This window comes from Tachypleus tridentatus, chromosome 7, assembly GCF_004210375.1.
Source record: "Tachypleus tridentatus isolate NWPU-2018 chromosome 7, ASM421037v1, whole genome shotgun sequence".
In the NCBI taxonomy this organism is placed as follows: domain Eukaryota; kingdom Metazoa; phylum Arthropoda; class Merostomata; order Xiphosura; family Limulidae; genus Tachypleus; species Tachypleus tridentatus.
In genome coordinates this window covers 92,039,569-92,057,730 of record NC_134831.1, presented here as the reverse complement: position 1 = coordinate 92,057,730, position 18,162 = coordinate 92,039,569, and the positions used below count along the sequence as shown (strand labels likewise).

The 18,162-nt window shown below is 30.2% G+C and overlaps 1 protein-coding gene across 1 annotated transcript in view; it reads right to left on the bottom strand.

Moving 5' to 3' along the window:
• Nucleotides 1–10,649, bottom strand: part of LOC143258062 (tachykinin-like peptides receptor 99D) — a 62,483-nt gene extending 51,834 nt beyond the window's left edge. The window contains exon 1 of the mRNA XM_076517084.1: nucleotides 9,939–10,649. Within this exon, the coding sequence (XP_076373199.1) occupies nucleotides 9,939–10,342 (404 nt within the window). The 5' untranslated portion in view covers nucleotides 10,343–10,649. The remainder of the gene's footprint in view (nucleotides 1–9,938) is intronic.
• Between the last annotated feature and the right edge of the window lie 7,513 nt (nucleotides 10,650–18,162).

Sequence of the window (18,162 nt, the reverse complement as noted above, 5' to 3'; positions counted from 1 at the left end):
TTAAGATGTTCTTTATATACACCAATGAAGCATATTAGGATGTTCTTTATAAGCAGAGATAAAGTGTATTAATATGTGCATGATAAACACTAATATTATATATTAAGATGTTCTTTCGAAACAGGAATAAATTACATTAAATGACCATGAAAAGCATCAATAAAATATATTAAGATATGCATTATAAACACTAATTAAGTATATTAAGATATGTATCATCAACAATAATAAAGATTATTAAAATGCTCATCATAAACACAAATAAAGTCTATTAAGATGTTCTTTATAAAAACTAATAACGTGTATTAAGATATGCATCATAAACACTAAGAAAGTGTATTAAGATGTTATACAAAAACAGTAATAATGTATATTAACATGTACATCATAAACACCAGTAGAGAATATAAAAACGTTCTTCATAAAAATCAATTAAACATATTAAGGTGTTTTTCAGGAACACCAATAAAGTATATTAAGATGTGCATCATAAACACCAATAAATTATATTAAGATATACATTATAAATACCAATAATCTACATATAAAGATGTTCTTCAGAGAGAAAAATAAAGTATATTAATATGTGCATCATAAATACTAATAAAACATATATAAAAATGTTCGTCATAACTAAAAATTATATGAAAATGTGCATTATACACACCAACATCTTAAACGCTATTAAGGTATATTAGGATGTGCATCATAAACACGAATAGAGTATATTAACATTTACATGATAAACACCAACAAAGTATATTAAAATGTCCATCATAAACACTAATAAAATATATTAGGACATTCATCATAAACACTAATAAAATATATTAGGACATTCATCATAAACACTAATAAAATATATTAGGACATTCATCATAAACACTAATAAAATATATTAGGACATTCACCATAAACACTAATAAAATATATTAGGACATTCACCATAAACACTAATAAAATATATTAGGACATTCATCATAAACACTAATAAAATATATTAGGACATTCACCATAAACACGAATAAAATATATTAGGACATTCATCATAAACACTAATAAAATATATTAGGACATTCACCATAAACACTAATAAAATATATTAGGACATTCATCATAAACATCATTTGTAAGTTGGTCCTTACAAAAACCAATAAATTATATTAAGTTGGTCCTTACAAAAACCAATAAATTATATTAAGTTGGTCCTTACAAAAACCAATAAAGTATATCAAGACTTTCATCATAAAATTTTAAAAAAACGTATATTCAGATGTCCATCATAAACACCAGTGGAGTATATTAAGATTTATATCTTAAACACTATCAAAGTATGTTAGGATGTACAACATTGTACATCATAAACACGAGTAAACTATACTAGGTTGTCTATGACAAACACCAACAAAGTATATTAAGTTTTACATCATTAAAACTAATAAATTATATTAAGATGTTTTTATAAACATTAATAATGTATATTAAAATGTTTTTCATAAACACCAACAAATTATATTAAGTTGTTCTTTATAAATACCAATAAAGAATATTAAGATGTGTATTATAAACACCAATAAAATATGTTAAGGTCTTCTTTATAAACACCAATAAAATATGTTAAGGTCTTCTTTATAAACACCAATAAAGTGTATTACGATGTGCATCATAAACACAAATTATTTATTTTAGGATGTGTATCATAAAAATTAAAAAAAAGGTATATCATGATGTTCTTCATCAACATAAATAAAATATATTAAGATGTTCAACATGAAAATCAAGAAAGAATATTAAGATGTGTATTATAAGTACCAATAAACTATATTAAGATTTACATCATAAACACTAATAAGGTATATTAGTATGTGCATCATAAACACCAAGAAAGTATATTAAAATGTACATCATCAACACTAATAAATGATATTAAGATTTTCATCACGAAAAAATTAAATGGTATATTTATATGTGCATCATAACCATTAATTTAATGTATTAAGATGTTTTTCATTTCAGGGTATATTAAGGTGTACATCACAAACACCAATACATATATTAAGATGTCTCTCAGAAACACTAATAATGTATATTAAGATGTATGTCATAAACTCTAACAAAATATATTAACATGTTTATCACAAACACTAATAATGTATGTTAAAATGTGCAATATAAACACCAATAAAGTATATTAAGATGGACCTCATAAACACCAATAAAGTATATTAAGATGGACCTCATAAACACCAATAACTTATATTAACATTTACATCATTAACACTAATAACGTTTTTTAAGATGCACGTCATAAACCGTGATAAAGTATATTAAGATATGCATCATAAGCACCAATAAGATGTATTACAATGTGCATCATAAGCACCAGTAATGTATATTAAGATGTGTATTATTAAGCAGCAAGTTACTAATTATAAAGGAATTAATCTTGACGAAATATAACACGCCATATTTGTTCTTTAAATTCAAAATGTTCTTGTAGCGCCATCTCTTGTTTTGTTTTACGGGAAAATTTCAATGTTTAAGCAAATTAGAAGAGAATTCTTACTTTTTAATGCGATAAAACATAATCTATAAAACCACCAAACGGAAATATGAGTTATTAATAATTAAAATCAGAAACAAGACAAAGTGAATATCAGCCAATATGTTTCGAGACTGCGTTTGTATTGGATCACTACAGAAAACTAGAATGATCAATGATCCGTATCATTTATTGAAGTGTGATGAGTAGCTTCAACTTATAGTTCAAGTATAAATCCGACCAACGTTACAGAGTTGTAGAGTTTAAAAACCCAAAAAAATGCATTATTTTCCAATTATTAAAATGATCCAGATACGCGATTCGATCTAGATGAAATCATGGAAGGACTATCCTATACTGACTTTATACCTTGTGTAAGGTGTTCGTTTATGTCAGTTTATTAGTTTTCGAGATAGACACCCGAAAACACAGACGTATAGACACACGAGCTGTGGGTATGCGTGTACACACTAAGCAGAACGAGGTAAGCTTACACTTCAGACCAATCCTTTATTTTGTAAACCCAACAACCATCCTTACTTGAATAATCTACATTTTTTACTTATCAACCTTATCCACTCAAGTCCAATTTTTTTTATTTCCTAAATTTGTTTTCAGGGTGTACGAATGAATTATGGTTAGGAATATGAGTGTAACAGCTTGCGATGTGTACTTGGAAGTATTGATCAAACATTCAAGGCTACAAGGCAACTGGTATTAAGTTTTGGATTTCTGAAAAGCCACTACAGGTCCAAATAACTTTATTTAAACACCTTAATATTAGTCTCATAACGTGTGATGTGTTCTTCGAAATATTGATCAAACCTTCTAGCAATACAGCTACAAACCCATTGATATTTAGTGTTGGGTTTCAGTAAAACCCGAGAGGTTTCACAAACTAAGGTTAAAATACACTCACTCATCTTATTAAATAATTGGCGAATGCATTTCACTTTAGGTTGAGTCTTAAATATGAGAAGTGGGGTGGGATGAGACTGTATAAGTACTATAGAGAGACAAAGCAAGGTATTTTGAACGCTAGTCGGAGCAATCAGAAATACGAAGTGACAACATTACAGTAAAACAGTAGTAAAGAGTTCTCTGAGTGCGAAACAGTTTCAGCCCTAAATTTGCCACCAAAATCGTCTTTAAATTTGCACTAAATATTTTGGTCTGAAGTTACTCTGGAAAGATGTTAATATGACTGGGAATTACAGTAGCATAAATATATAAACATTTGGATGTATAAATTTAAATATATAAACATTTGGATGTATAAATTAATAGATGTAAACATTTGGATGTATAAATTTAAATATATAAACATTTGGATGTATAAATTAATAGATGTAAACATTTGGATGTATAAATTTAAATATATAAACATTTGGATGTATAAATTAATAGATATAAACATTTGGATGTATGAATTAATTACCTTAAAATAAGAACTATTTAAAAAAACACGAGCGACAAAGCTGGCAAAATACATTATTAATGGCCAAACAACCATAATTTATAGATGCCGGACAACAAACAGACAAGAAGTCACTATTAAGTATTATGTATCAATATAACATATCAGTAGCACAACAACTTGTCTTTGGGTTTTGAAAACACGAGTGTTGTAATTTCAGATTCTGTGGTTTACAGTGACAAACATTTTATTACATTATTCTGAGCAGTACTTTATGTTGACCGGTAGATTATATTGACCAGTGATTTACGTTCATCATTACTTTACGTCAACCAGTAATTTATGATGACTACACTTTACATTGAATGTTCTTTATCTTGACAAACACTTTACATTGAATGTTCTTTATCTTGACAAACACTTTACATTGAATGTTCTTTATCTTGACAAACACTTTACATTGAATGTACTTTATATTGACAAACACTTTACATTGAATGTTCTTTATCTTGACAAAAACTTTACATTGAATGTTCTTTATATTGACAAACACTTTATATTGAATGTACTTTATATTGACAAACACTTTATATTGAATGTTCTTTATCTTGACAAACACTTTACATTGAATGTTCTTTATATTGACAAACACTTTACATTGAATGTTCTTTATAATGACAAACACTTTACATTGAATGTACTTTATATTGACAAACACTTTACATTGAATGTTCTTTATATTGACAAACACTTTACATTGAATGTTCTTTATATTGACAAACACTTTGCATTGAATGTTCTTTATCTTGACAAACACTTTACATTGAATGTTCTTTATATTGACAAACACTTTATATTGACTAGTTCTTCAAATTTCATCAAAAAACCGTGGAAAAAATTATTCGCACACAATCAGACCAACAATAAACAAACAACAATAAATTCCAAGATACAACAAACTAAAAACCTTATACTGCTACATACCATATGTTCCCGACATCAGCGTAAAAATTGCAAACATTTAGAAAAAACTTATAACAAAGCACAACATTTTAGTAAACACCAAATATATTCAGAAACCAGGTACAAAACTAAGGTTTATACTCTGTAAAATCTACACTGACAAACACAACGCCAACATAATTTATAAAATGCAACGCAACAACTGCCGCGACTTCTACGATGAAGAAACAAGCAGAAAAATGGAAACCAGATTTATAGAACACGAAAAAACACCTTCACACGTTTTTGAACACTGCAAATCAAATAAACACAACATAATTATAGAAAACACTCAGATATTAAGTAGGGAAACAAATATAAACAAACACAAAATAAAAGAAGCTCTAGTTATACAACAACTAAAACCAAGATTAAACCAAAATAAAGAATACCTTTATACCAATACTAATTAATAACCCAACATAACCTGCAGCGCCCCCTACAACCCCGTATCCATTTATATTTTTGTCTCTAAGACGTGTGTCCGGCAACGGTCACATTCAAACTATCTCTTTTTTAACCTGAAAATGACCTAGGGAGGTTAAAACATTGCTCTCTCCTTATCAATAAAAGTGTTAATATCCATACCAGCCGTTCTGATATACATTCTTAAATTGACTAGTACTTTATATTGACAAGCACTTTATGTTGACTAATGCTTTACGTAATTTTAGAAATATTATACACTGTTATGTTCGCTTGTTACTTATTTATCATTAATAACACAAACATACGTTACTTGTTCAAGAGAAACACACAAAAATTAGTAATAAAGAAGGTAAACAGGACAACATCATTTCCTGTTAATAGCAGGACACGTTGAACTGGAAAGTTTTGATTTTAACAGAGTTCTGTTTCACGAGTGAAACGACTTTGCCCGAATTCATAAAGATGTTTCATTTGGTATATATTTAAGAAGGCCTCCATGCAAGCCGAAACGTTTTCAGAAACGGACAGGAACCGTCCATTAAATCAACAGTGTATTATGTCTTCTCTGTCTAAAACACGACTCTGAAAGTGTGAAGTCACCACGTGCTCACGTAGTACGTCATATAGTATCAATAAAATAAAAATGATATATTTGAGTAGAGAATATATCCACCTTTCTACGTTCTGAGTTAAACAGAGGCGAGTGTAGTAAGAAACTGATGTTGATCCGATTGGCGAAAGGTTCATTTGGAAACCAAGACCACCACGAGGAAAATAACATTCGTTATTAGAGTGAAGGTGACATTAATGTTCGAGAAGGATGAAGTGCCGTTCTTTAGTCGGAATGTTTTATTTACTGCTTCATTGTACAGCTAATGAAACAAGGGTAGTTCCATATACGTAATCTATAAATACGTTTTTTGACGATCGAATAAAATAAGCCCACAGAACTGGGAAACCACATAGTGTGGTTCAGAATCTATATGAAACGTTTTTGACGCTTAAATAACTAAAAGCATTTTCTTCATATTCGTAAAAAGATATATGAAACAGGAAAAAACATAAAAATATAATCATTTGAATTATAAATGTTGTAAAACATGCGTCTTCTTACAAACCAACTATCTACCGTAACTTGTAAGATGGTTTCGTCTAAATAGTGTAGAACTTATACAGAGATGGTGAACTTATGGTTATCGAACGAGCTGGGCTATGAACTCTACCTGAAGATAAGATCATATGAAATACTGCTCTTCAAGTATCAAACGTGAAGGCAACACAAGTAAATATATATATAACATAAGTTAATGTTTATAACCCTTTACTTTTAGTAATTTCAACAACTGAAGAAAAATTCGTCAAATATAATTGTTGTTTTAATAGAATAAAAATCAGTTCACACAAAAACATTAAGCTAAACTATAATTCTAATTAATCAAAACTTTATGATAATTGGTATTGATGCGGGTTTGTAGAATAATATTTGGTTTACATTTGTTTTTTACAATCTAGTGTTCAAACAGGAAAATTCTTTCTACAATTTAAATTTCTAACTTGTTTGTAGTTAAGCACAAAACTACACAAAAAACTATCTGTGTTATGTCCACCAGGAGTATCGAAACCAGCTTTCTAGCGTTGTAAGTCAGAAGACATAACGCTGTATTTTTCATTACCACTGTGACAAAAGCATTTTGTTTAATTATAAAAGGTTTATTAATTACGGAAGTAAATATTGACTGATTGATATGAGACAACAGCAAACATTAAATAGTGAATAATAAAAACAAATTTTTCTACAGAGAACAATACTCGAGACAAAGGGAATGAAAGCAAAGTTCTCCACACTGAACAATGCTTGAAACAAAGAGAATAAAAACAAAGTTTTCCACACTGAACATAACTTGGAACAAAGAGAATAAAAAAACAAAGTTTTCCACACTGAACAATACTTGAAACAAAGAGAATAAAAACAAAGTTTTCCACACTGAACAATACTTGAAACAAAGAGAACACTGAACATAACTTGAAACAAAGAGAATAAAAAACAAAGTTTTCCACACTGAACGATACTTGAAACAAAGAGAATAAAAACAAAGTTTTTCACACTGAACAATACCTGAAACAAAGAGAATAAAAACAAAGTTTTCCACACTGAACAATACTTGAAACAAAGAGAATAAAAAACAAAGTTTTCCACACTGAACAATACCTGAAACAAAGAGAATAAAAACAAAGTTTTCCACACTGAACAATACTTGAAACAAAGAGAATTAAAACAAAGTTTTCCACACTGAACAATACTTGAAACAAAGAGAATAAAAACAAAGTTTTCCACACTGAAAAATACCTGAAACAAAGAGAATAAAAACAAAGTTTTCCACAGAGAACAATACTTAAAACAAAGAGAATAAAAACAAAGTTTCCCCACAGAGAACAATAGTTAGACATAAGAAATAGAAACCAAACTTCTTACGTTGAACAGAAACTAAAACAGATGGGCTAAAAATGAATATATTTGGCATATTGTGTCAAATAACCGAAACAGCAGAAATAAAAATAGTCAAGTGTTTTACAGAATGACGATAAAACAAGCAACCAGAACCAGGTTGATCCTACATTAGAGGAGGATGTAAAGAACATTCTTCAGACAGTGATAGAGGACACAATGATCAGGATCTGACGTTCTGCAGAAGGTCTTACTTAATACAGACAAAGAAACGTTTAAAAATAAACGGAATGAAAATAAATATGACCAAGATTTTTAAACAGAGTGGAAGTTTTGTTTAATTCAAACTAAGCACAACGTGTACTCTATCCAACATGTATCGAAACCCGGTTTTATGTTACTGTGTGAGGCAATGAAAGGGGGTAAGGCAGAAATACACATGATATGTAAGGCAGAAATACACATGATATGTAAGGCAGAAATACACATGATATGTAAGACAGAAATACACATGATATGTAAGGCAGAAATACACATGATATGTAAGACAGAAATACACATGATATGTAAAACAGAAATACACATGATATGTAAAACAGAATTACACATGTTATGCAAAACAGAATTACACATGTTATGTAAAACAGAATTACACATGTTATGTAAAACCGACAGACAAATGAATAAGTCTTTTCAAACTGACATTATAAACGACCACCAATAACAAGTTTTACCTTATGCACAATCTGGTATCTTTACAAACCAAAACTGTATATTGTTTTCTCATTTTATTTGTAAAGGTTGTATATTTAGAAACTAAAACCGTTTCGCACTTCCATTCGTGATTTTCAAAGGTATTACTTATCAACTACAACTGTTTCATGTTTCTATAACTAAATTATGAAGGTATAACTTAACAACTACAATCGTTTCATGTTTCTATTCCTAAATTATGATGGTATAACTTAACAACTACAACCGTATCATGTTTCTATTCCTTAATTATAAAGGTATAACTTAATAGCTACAACCGTTTCATGTTTCTATTCCTAAATTATGAAGGTATAATTTAACAGCTACAACCATTTCATGTTTCTATTCCTAAATTATGAAGGTGTAACTTAACAACTACAACCGTTTCATGTTTCTATTCCTAAATTACTAAGCACAAATGTACATATAAAGATAATAACCACAAATTTTTGTTGTGCTCAAACCTAATTAACTGCAGATCTAACTTAACAAATCAGAACACAACACTTTAAGAAAAGTGTTATATGATTACAACAGACTGTGTTGATTATGTAGGACTTACATGAGCACTCACTCAAAGTCACTAACTATAGTTGTTCTGTATTCATATTTCAGTCAGATGTTTCTTTAATTAATATAAATCAGTATCACGACATGTAACTGTCAAAGATAATTATTGTGATTTTGGTTTTTAGTTCATTTCTTCTAAAGGTCAGTAGAAACCTAGTTCAAGTTATTTAGTTTTGCTTGACTTCTTTATCACCTATAATTAATTCTGTATTTTTTTAAATTAAATAGATAAATTGGATATTGGATGAATTGGAGTTTTTGTAAAAGAAATGTTTATAAATAAATTGACTGGTTTAAAATTTCGTAATGATATATCCTATTGGATGGCGTAAAGCACGAGAAAATTTTTTATTTTTGACCAATGAGATAACGAAGAGTTTCAGGTTTGTTCTTAGCAGCCACTAACTGATTTTTAACTTGTGTTCACTTACACGCAGAAGTTAGGAAATGTAAGCACTCTTCACTTGAGCAACAGAAGGGTAATACATTCTTTAATAAACTAAAAATTACACCACTGTATTTCTTCGTATTAAATCGTTTTTCCTGAAACTTTAAGACATACACGTGACATTGGAAAAGGAACTTATATAATAAGTTTTATAAGTTATATAAAGGAACTTATAAAAGTTATAATATAGCGAAATAACAAAAAGAAAGAAGAATAACTGATGATTGTGGCCTGAGGAACTAAATAATAAAGAAAAGGACATTGAAAAAAGTCACCTGTCAATAAAGATGGAAATTAACTCACCTGTCTGTAGAGATGGACAATAACTCACCTGTCAATAGAGATGGCCATCAATGTGAATACGCTGGCAGCCACTGACAAAATCGAGATGAAGTTGGATATCTTACAGTAAGCTCTGCCAAACGGCCAGTCACCATTCAGCATTGACGAGAAACTGAATATGACATTCAAGGTGGACACCATGGTGTCAGCCAGACTCAGGTTCACCAGGAAGTAGTTTGTCACGGTCCTCATTCTCTTGTGGGCTAATACGATCCATATAACGATAACGTTGCCACCTGTAGCAACCAGCACCATTCCTCCAAAAGCAAGGCTCCACAACGTCTGTTGCCACCATGGCAAGATGTAAACGTTTCCAGTTGGGATCTCGGAAGCCAACGTATTATTGGTTCCCACTATTGTATTATTTTCGTTTTCAGTAATGTTTTCTGTCATCTTCGGGTTGAGGGGTTAGAAATGGTTGATTTTATTGTCCATATATTGAAGTATATCTTACGTGAAGGTAGAGATCTATTCAGGAGAACGAGTCGAGGATTTTTTTTTGTGTGTAAATATAAGATGTTTCTTAGAACAAATTTCTCCTACAGTTTAAGATCAATCGAAGATGATTACTTCTGTTTGTGTCTCATTGAAGCGCTTTTGCGGATTATCCGACAGTCATTTATAAATGAAACATACAAGTCATCTTTCCACAGATCTGTTACATCGTGAGAGGAAGTAGCTCTATGGATTGTTCGTTATCCTACTCAACAAGAGAGCGAAGAACAAGAATAGAGTTCCAATAGGTGGCGCTGCATATCTAAGAGAAAAGGTTCAGTGCGCATCCGCGAAACAAGTTATCATTGTTCTGCTCTCCTCCCACGAGCCCACGGAGAATCAGTTGCTTTACTTTGTCTTCCCGATGCTTAAAATTCCTAATCTTAACCTCCTCGATGCGAAGACGTTGAGCGCTCAGAAAAAATCAAATCAGATTTTGTGAGAGTAAACTTTGTGAAAAATAATAATAGGGAAATTAATACAATATATATAGCTTCTAATGAAATAATAAATTACCAACTGAATTAGTTTGAGAAACATGGAAAGAGAACACAATTCAAAGCTATCAATTAATCCTAACGGGTTATAATGTCTTAACAAACAGATGAATTAATCATTAGAATGGAAAAAAAAATACTGTGTTTAAACTAATAGTTTTAATGAGCATTATAATAAAAAGTCCCTAACGTCTGGCTATCTAAACACCGTAAATCAATGTTAACAACCTATAACAACACAGATGTTATAAATAAAGTTTCACAAACTCTAACTACATGTTGTTTTTTCTAATTAAGCGCAAGCTACACAAGAGCTACAGGTGATCTGACCACCATATGTATAGAAACCCGGTTAATAGCAAAATAATACAACAGGTATACAACTGTGCTACATGTGAGGCCTAGCGACACAAAAATTATAAATAAAAGCATATAAATTCTACTTACACAAACATTAAAATTAAGAATCCACAATCTTTAGATACATAAATATTTTAAATAAAATCACATAATCACTAGTTGCACAAACATTATAAATAAAATTCAAAAATCTCTTGTTACACAAACATTAAAATTAAGTCCAAAATCTCTAGTTTTATAAACATAATAATTGAAAGTCCACAATCTCTAGTTATATAAACATAATAATTGAAAGTCCACAATCTCTAGTTACACAAACATAATTCAAGGTACATAATCTCCAGTTACAGAAACATAATTGAAAGTATATAATCTCCAGTTACAGAAACATAATTGAAAGTACATAATCTCCAGTTACAGAAACATAATTGAAAGTACATAATCTCCAGTTATACAAACATTATTTTAAAATAATACTATATCTACTTACCCAGACATTATAAATGAAAGTACACAATCTCTAGTTACCAAAATGTTAAAATTAAAAGTACACAATCTCTAGTTACCAAAATGTTAAAATTAAAAGTACACAATCTCTAGTTACCAAAATGTTAAAATTAAAAGTACACAATCTCTAGTTACACAAACATCATAATTAAAAGTACTTTATCTCTACTTACACAAGCATTATAATTAAAAGTCCCCAATCTCTAGTTATATAAATATTAAAAATATAATTCCACAACCTCTACTCACACAAACATAATTGAAAGTCCACAATCTCTAGTTACGCAAACATAACTTAAAGTACAAAATATCTAGTTATATAAACATTATAATTAAAAGTACATAATCTCTACTTACACAAACATTATGAATGAAAGACCACAATCTCTAGATACACAAACTTTATAATTAAACGTATACAGTCTCTAGTTGCATAAACATTTTAGTTAAAATACACAATCTCTAGTTACACAAACATTATAAATGTAAGTCCACATTTTCTAGTTACAGAAAAATTACAATTTAAAGTACACGATACCTAGTTACACAAATATTGTAATTAAAAGTCCACAATCTCTGGTTACACAAACATTATGAATAAATGAACAAAATCTCTAGGTACAAAAACATTACAAATGAAATTCCACGATCTCTATTTACACAAACATTATAAATAAAAGTATACAATCTCCAGGCACACAAACATTACAAATAAAATCACATAATCACTAGTGCACAAACATTATAAATAAAATTCCACAATCTCTAGTTACACAAACATTATTATTAAAATTCTACAATCTCTAGTTATATGAACATTATAAATAAAAGTAGAAAATTACTAGTTTTACTAACATTATAAACGTAAGTCCACAATCTCTTGATGGAGAAAAATAACAAATAAAAGTACACCATCCCTAGTTACACAAGTAATGTAATTAAAAGTCCATAATCTCCAGTTACACAAACATTATAATTAAAATTACATAATCTCTTGTTAAACAAACATCAAAATTAAAAGTACACAAATTTTAGTTACACAAAAGGTTTAAATAAAAGTTCATTATCTCTACTTACACAAATATAATTGGAAGTCAACACTCTCTAGTTACACGAACATTATAATTAAATGTATACAATCTCTAGTTACACAAACATCATAATTAAAAGTCCACAATCTCTAGTTACAAAAACATAACTGAAAATCCACACTCTCTAGACACAGAAACATAATTAAAAGTACATATTCTTTAGTTATAAAAATATTATAAATAAATGAATGCAATCTCTACCTACGCAAGTATTACAAACGAAAGTACACAATCACTATTTACACAAACATTATAATTTAAAGTCTGTAATCTCTAGTCACACAAAAAGTATAGTCGCAAATACACAATCTCTAGTTACACAAACATTATAATTATAAGTACATAATCTCTAGTTAAACAAACATCATACTTAAAAGTCCAGAATCTCCAGTTACAGAAACAGAAAAATTAACAATTTACAATTTTTAGTTACACAAATATTATAATTAAAAGTAAACAATCTCTAGTTACGCAAACATCATAATTAAAAGCCCAGAATTTCTGGTTACACAAACATTATAATTAAAAGTCCACACTCTCTTGTTACACAAACATTATAAATGAAAGTACACAATCTCTAGTTACACAAACATTATAATCACAAGTACACAATCTCTAGTTACACAAACATTATAATCACAAGTACACAATCTCTAGTTACACAAACATTATAATCACAAGTACACAATCTCTAGTTACACAAACATTATAATCACAAGTACACAATCTCTAGTTACACAAACATTATAATCACAAGTACACAATCTCTAGTTACACAAACATTATAATCACAAGTACACAATCTCTAGTTACACAAACATTATAATCACAAGTACACAATCTCTAGTTACACAAACATTATAATCACAAGTACACAATCTCTAGTTACACAAACATTATAAATGAAAGTACACAATCTCTAGTTACACAAACATTATAATCACAAGTACACAATCTCTAGTTACACAAACATTATAATCACAAGTACACAATCTCTAGTTACACAAACATTATAAATGAAAGTACACAATCTCTAGTTACACAAACATTATATTCACAAGTACACAATCTCTAGTTACACAAACATTATAATCACAAGTACACAATCTCTAGTTACACAAACATTATAATCACAAGTACACAATATCTAGTTATACAAACATCATATTTAAAAGTCCGCAATCTCTAATTGTATCAACATTATAAATAAAACACCACAATCTCCACTAATAGAAATTTAATTAAAAGTACGCAGTCGCTAGTTACACAAACATTCTAGTAAAACATACACAATCTCTAGTTACCCAGAGATTATAATTAAAATACACAATATATAGTTATACAAAAATTATAATCATATGTACAATATCTCAAGTGACACAAGCATTACAAATGAAAGACCATAATATCTAGTTATCGAAACATTACAATTAAAAGTACACAATTCCTAGTTATACAAACATTGTAATTAAAAGTACACAGTATCTACTTACATAAACATTGTAATTAAAAGTACACAGTATCTACTTACATAAACATTATAATTAAGAATCCACAATCTATAGTTACATATCCTAATTAACAGTACACAATCTTTAGTTACACGAACATTAAAATTGAAAGTATACAATCTCAAGTTACACAAAAATTATAATTAAAAGTCCACATTATCTAGTTACACATACATTATAAATAAAAGTCTACAATTTCTAGCTGCTAATAAAAAGTAGCGAATGTATATTTCTTTGTATTTTTAAGAGTCAGGTCTTAAAACTATAGTCGAGAAAATATATCGACGTATTCGTTTTCCAGCTTCCTGTTTAAATACATAGAAAGACTAGGCTTAAGAAACAAGAATAAAGTGCTAGAAAGGTAGTTCTTTCGAAAGTTCTAAATACAGGAATTTATTTTATGAAAGAATTCTCAATTTATTAAAGGTTTGCTTCTATGTTTTAAATTAAAGATATGTCTACCTTCGAAGTAATGATTTTGATTATATAGCAAGTATATATAAATATCTTAGAGCTATGAAATTGTCCTGGGTGTGCTTTGTAAAATGTAAAATAGGATATTCTTTAAAAATTTAATAGAGTCTTAACCTTGTTTAATTTGAAATGGATAAAATAATTTCTATAAAAATACAGCACGTAGCACTTTTCGTAATTTTCTGTTTTTGAAAATATGCATCGGAATCAAGTTTGTAAAGTAAATGCTTTAGACTGCTTATTGAACCTTCTTTACGCTGTTCGTTACTATAAATATGAGAATAATTTGAATAATCACCTGGTGGTACTGGTGAACAAAACCAAAAACAACTTGAAACGCAGTGATTTACTTATCCATGTAATTTCCACGGTACACTATTCGTCGTCAACGGTTTTCTGATTGTATATCATTCCTTCTGAATTAATCCAAATATATCCATTCTCTTATGAATCTTCAAACGAATTCTCTTACATGTGTTGTTAAAGGTGAATTTTCAACAAATTTAATAATTGTCTTAGAAACTGTACTTTGGTTCGGTGTAATTCCTGGGTGGTTGCCATAAGTTTAAACACTTTAGTTTTTGAGTAAGAAATGAAACAAAATATGCGGGTCCTCGAACTCAAGTTCCTCTCGGTCGTTCGGCTGTTTCCGTGACGTTTTACAACTATGACGTAATAGTTGCCAAACACGCTTTGTTGCGCACCGACCATTTTGTTCCTTTCGGTGCTGGTGTTTTATGTAAATCTATCGGTGCTTTTGTCGGATTACATACTTTGTGAGACTATTTTTTGTCTTGATATTGCTACTTTATGTTTGTTTTAAGATAACATGGTTTACTGCGTTACTTATGTTTGTAAAAACGGTTCGGCATCGGGCAAAAGCTTATTTTCGTTTCCGTGCAAGGAGAAGGAACCGGCAAGGTGGCGACAGTGGGTGTGGATGGTCAATAGGAAGAACTGGACTCCTTCACACCATGCAAAGCTCTGTCAAGATCACTTTGAACGCTCATATTTCGTGTCGGATCCCACTGTTTTGGATTCAGTGGGTTTCAAGCAAGGCAGGTTGATACTCAAAAAAAACCATCGGCAGTAGACAGGATCGACCCTACCTGTCCTCGTGTATCTTTCCTCGTGTAGAGCTGAGGACTGATCTCAGCCTGCAGCGTACAGGTTCCACCCCTCTGAAGCCATCCCTTGCTGTCACAAAAAGAACAAACTTAAAGGTATGTATGCAGTATAAAGCGATAAACAATAACTAGTATAATATAATAATTTAAAAAAAAAAAGTTTTTGAAGAATGTAACTAGACATACACATTTCACATTCATGAGCGTGTTTTGCATTTGTGGCACCTGAAAGTCAGTGAAACCTTGATTTCCTAGTCTAGACAGTAGACAAATCTATCCCAAATAGAGTATATTCCAAGTTTAAAAGCTGGTAGATCATTCTGTAGATGTTTTTGTATTATTTTTACACATGGAAAAGTTTGAAGAATACCATTTTTCAAATTTAACATTTCAAGATAAATTGGAATAAGACTATGTCTTGAACACGTTGAAGTAATCAAGTATATGTTATGTATTTAAAAAAACATTGTAGACTTGTAAACAATCACATATAAACTCCATAACATATTTCCATAACTCATCGTAATAAAATTAATCTTAACACAGTACTTTGACATTGTCATGTTAAATGTAAATCTCATAAACCTCATAAAGCATGTTGTTTTAATATATAATCTCAGTTCTTCAGTATCACTCACAGTTTCGGTACTCTCGCTCGTGGAACTGTCCTCATCACAAGAACCTGTCAGATCTGTGTCAAAAGTAACTGTTCTAGGTTCGTTCAGAGTAGGTTCGAATTGATAAGGCGCTACTTGACACTGTTCAGAACACAAAGTCAAAACAGACTCCGCCTCTGTTTCACCGTATGCACTGGTCTTGTTTATTTACATTCAAAGCGCTAGCGTTGGCGGTTTGTTTGGCAACTATTACGTCACAGTACCTTTCCTAGCGGCAAGGAAACTAAAACGTTCGGATTGCCGCTCGGAAAGGGCTCTTTCTACACCAAGTTCTATGTTTCATTTATTAGCACATGTTTTATAAAAAATGTGAACCTGCAAAATTAATCAGTATTAGTAGTTTTTTTGACTGAGAAGTTTTCTTTTTTCTGTAAAATTCACCTTTAAAGAGTTTGAATGTATCCATAAATCCTTGTTGTCTACTCTTTACGCCTAAAACAGTGAGTTTTTATTCTTGTTTCCTACTCTTCAAGCCAAATGTAGTGTTTTCATCCTTCCTATTCTTTAAGCCTAATGTAGGTTTTTCCTTCCTTCCTATTCTTTAAGCTTAATGTAGGATTTTTCCTTGCTTCCTATTCTTTATTCCTTGCTATTCTTTAAGCCTAATGCCTAATGTAGGTTCCTTTCCTTAAGCCTAATGTAGGTTTTTTTCCTTGCTTCCGCCTATTTATATCTAAAATTGTGTTTTTTATCAGTTTCCTACTCTTTAAGCCTAATTAGTATCTTTCATTATTGTTTCTTGCTATTTAAGTCTAAAATAGTGTTTTTTAACCTTTTCTCCTTCTCCATATGTCTAACACAGTGTGTTCAATAACTGGGACTTTATAAACACCTTTATACAAATATAAATAAATACAAAGCCTGATATATTTCCTTCTAAAAATATTTATATTTGAGCTCTTTAACAGTATAAACATGGTAATAAGTGGTTGCAAGGTTTGCCTTATAGAGATTACCCAATTTCAAGCTTAACCACAAACGTTATTCAGTCAGTTTCTATTCTGCACTTCCAGTGTCCTTTTACAGAAGAAATCGTTATATATTTATAACAAAATAAGTTTCTCGGATCACCGTAGCTGAGACCTACTGCTGTAGCGGACACCTACTTCTGTAGCAAAGACGTACTTCTGTAACAAAGACCTACTTCTGTAGTGGACATCTACTTCTTTAGCAGACACCTACTTCTATAGATGAGACCTATTTCTGTAGCAGAAACCTACTTCTATAACGGAGACCTTCTTCTGTAGTGAAGACCTACTCTATAGCAGATACTTACTTCTGTAGTGCATACCTACTTCAATAGCAGAGACCTACTTCTGTAGTGTATACCTACTTCAATAGCAGAGACCTACTTCTGTAGTGCATACCTACTTCAATAGCAGAGACCTACTTCTGTAGTGAAGACCTACTCTATAGCAGATACTTACTTCTGTAGTGCATACCTACTTCAATAGCAGATACCTACTTTTGTAGT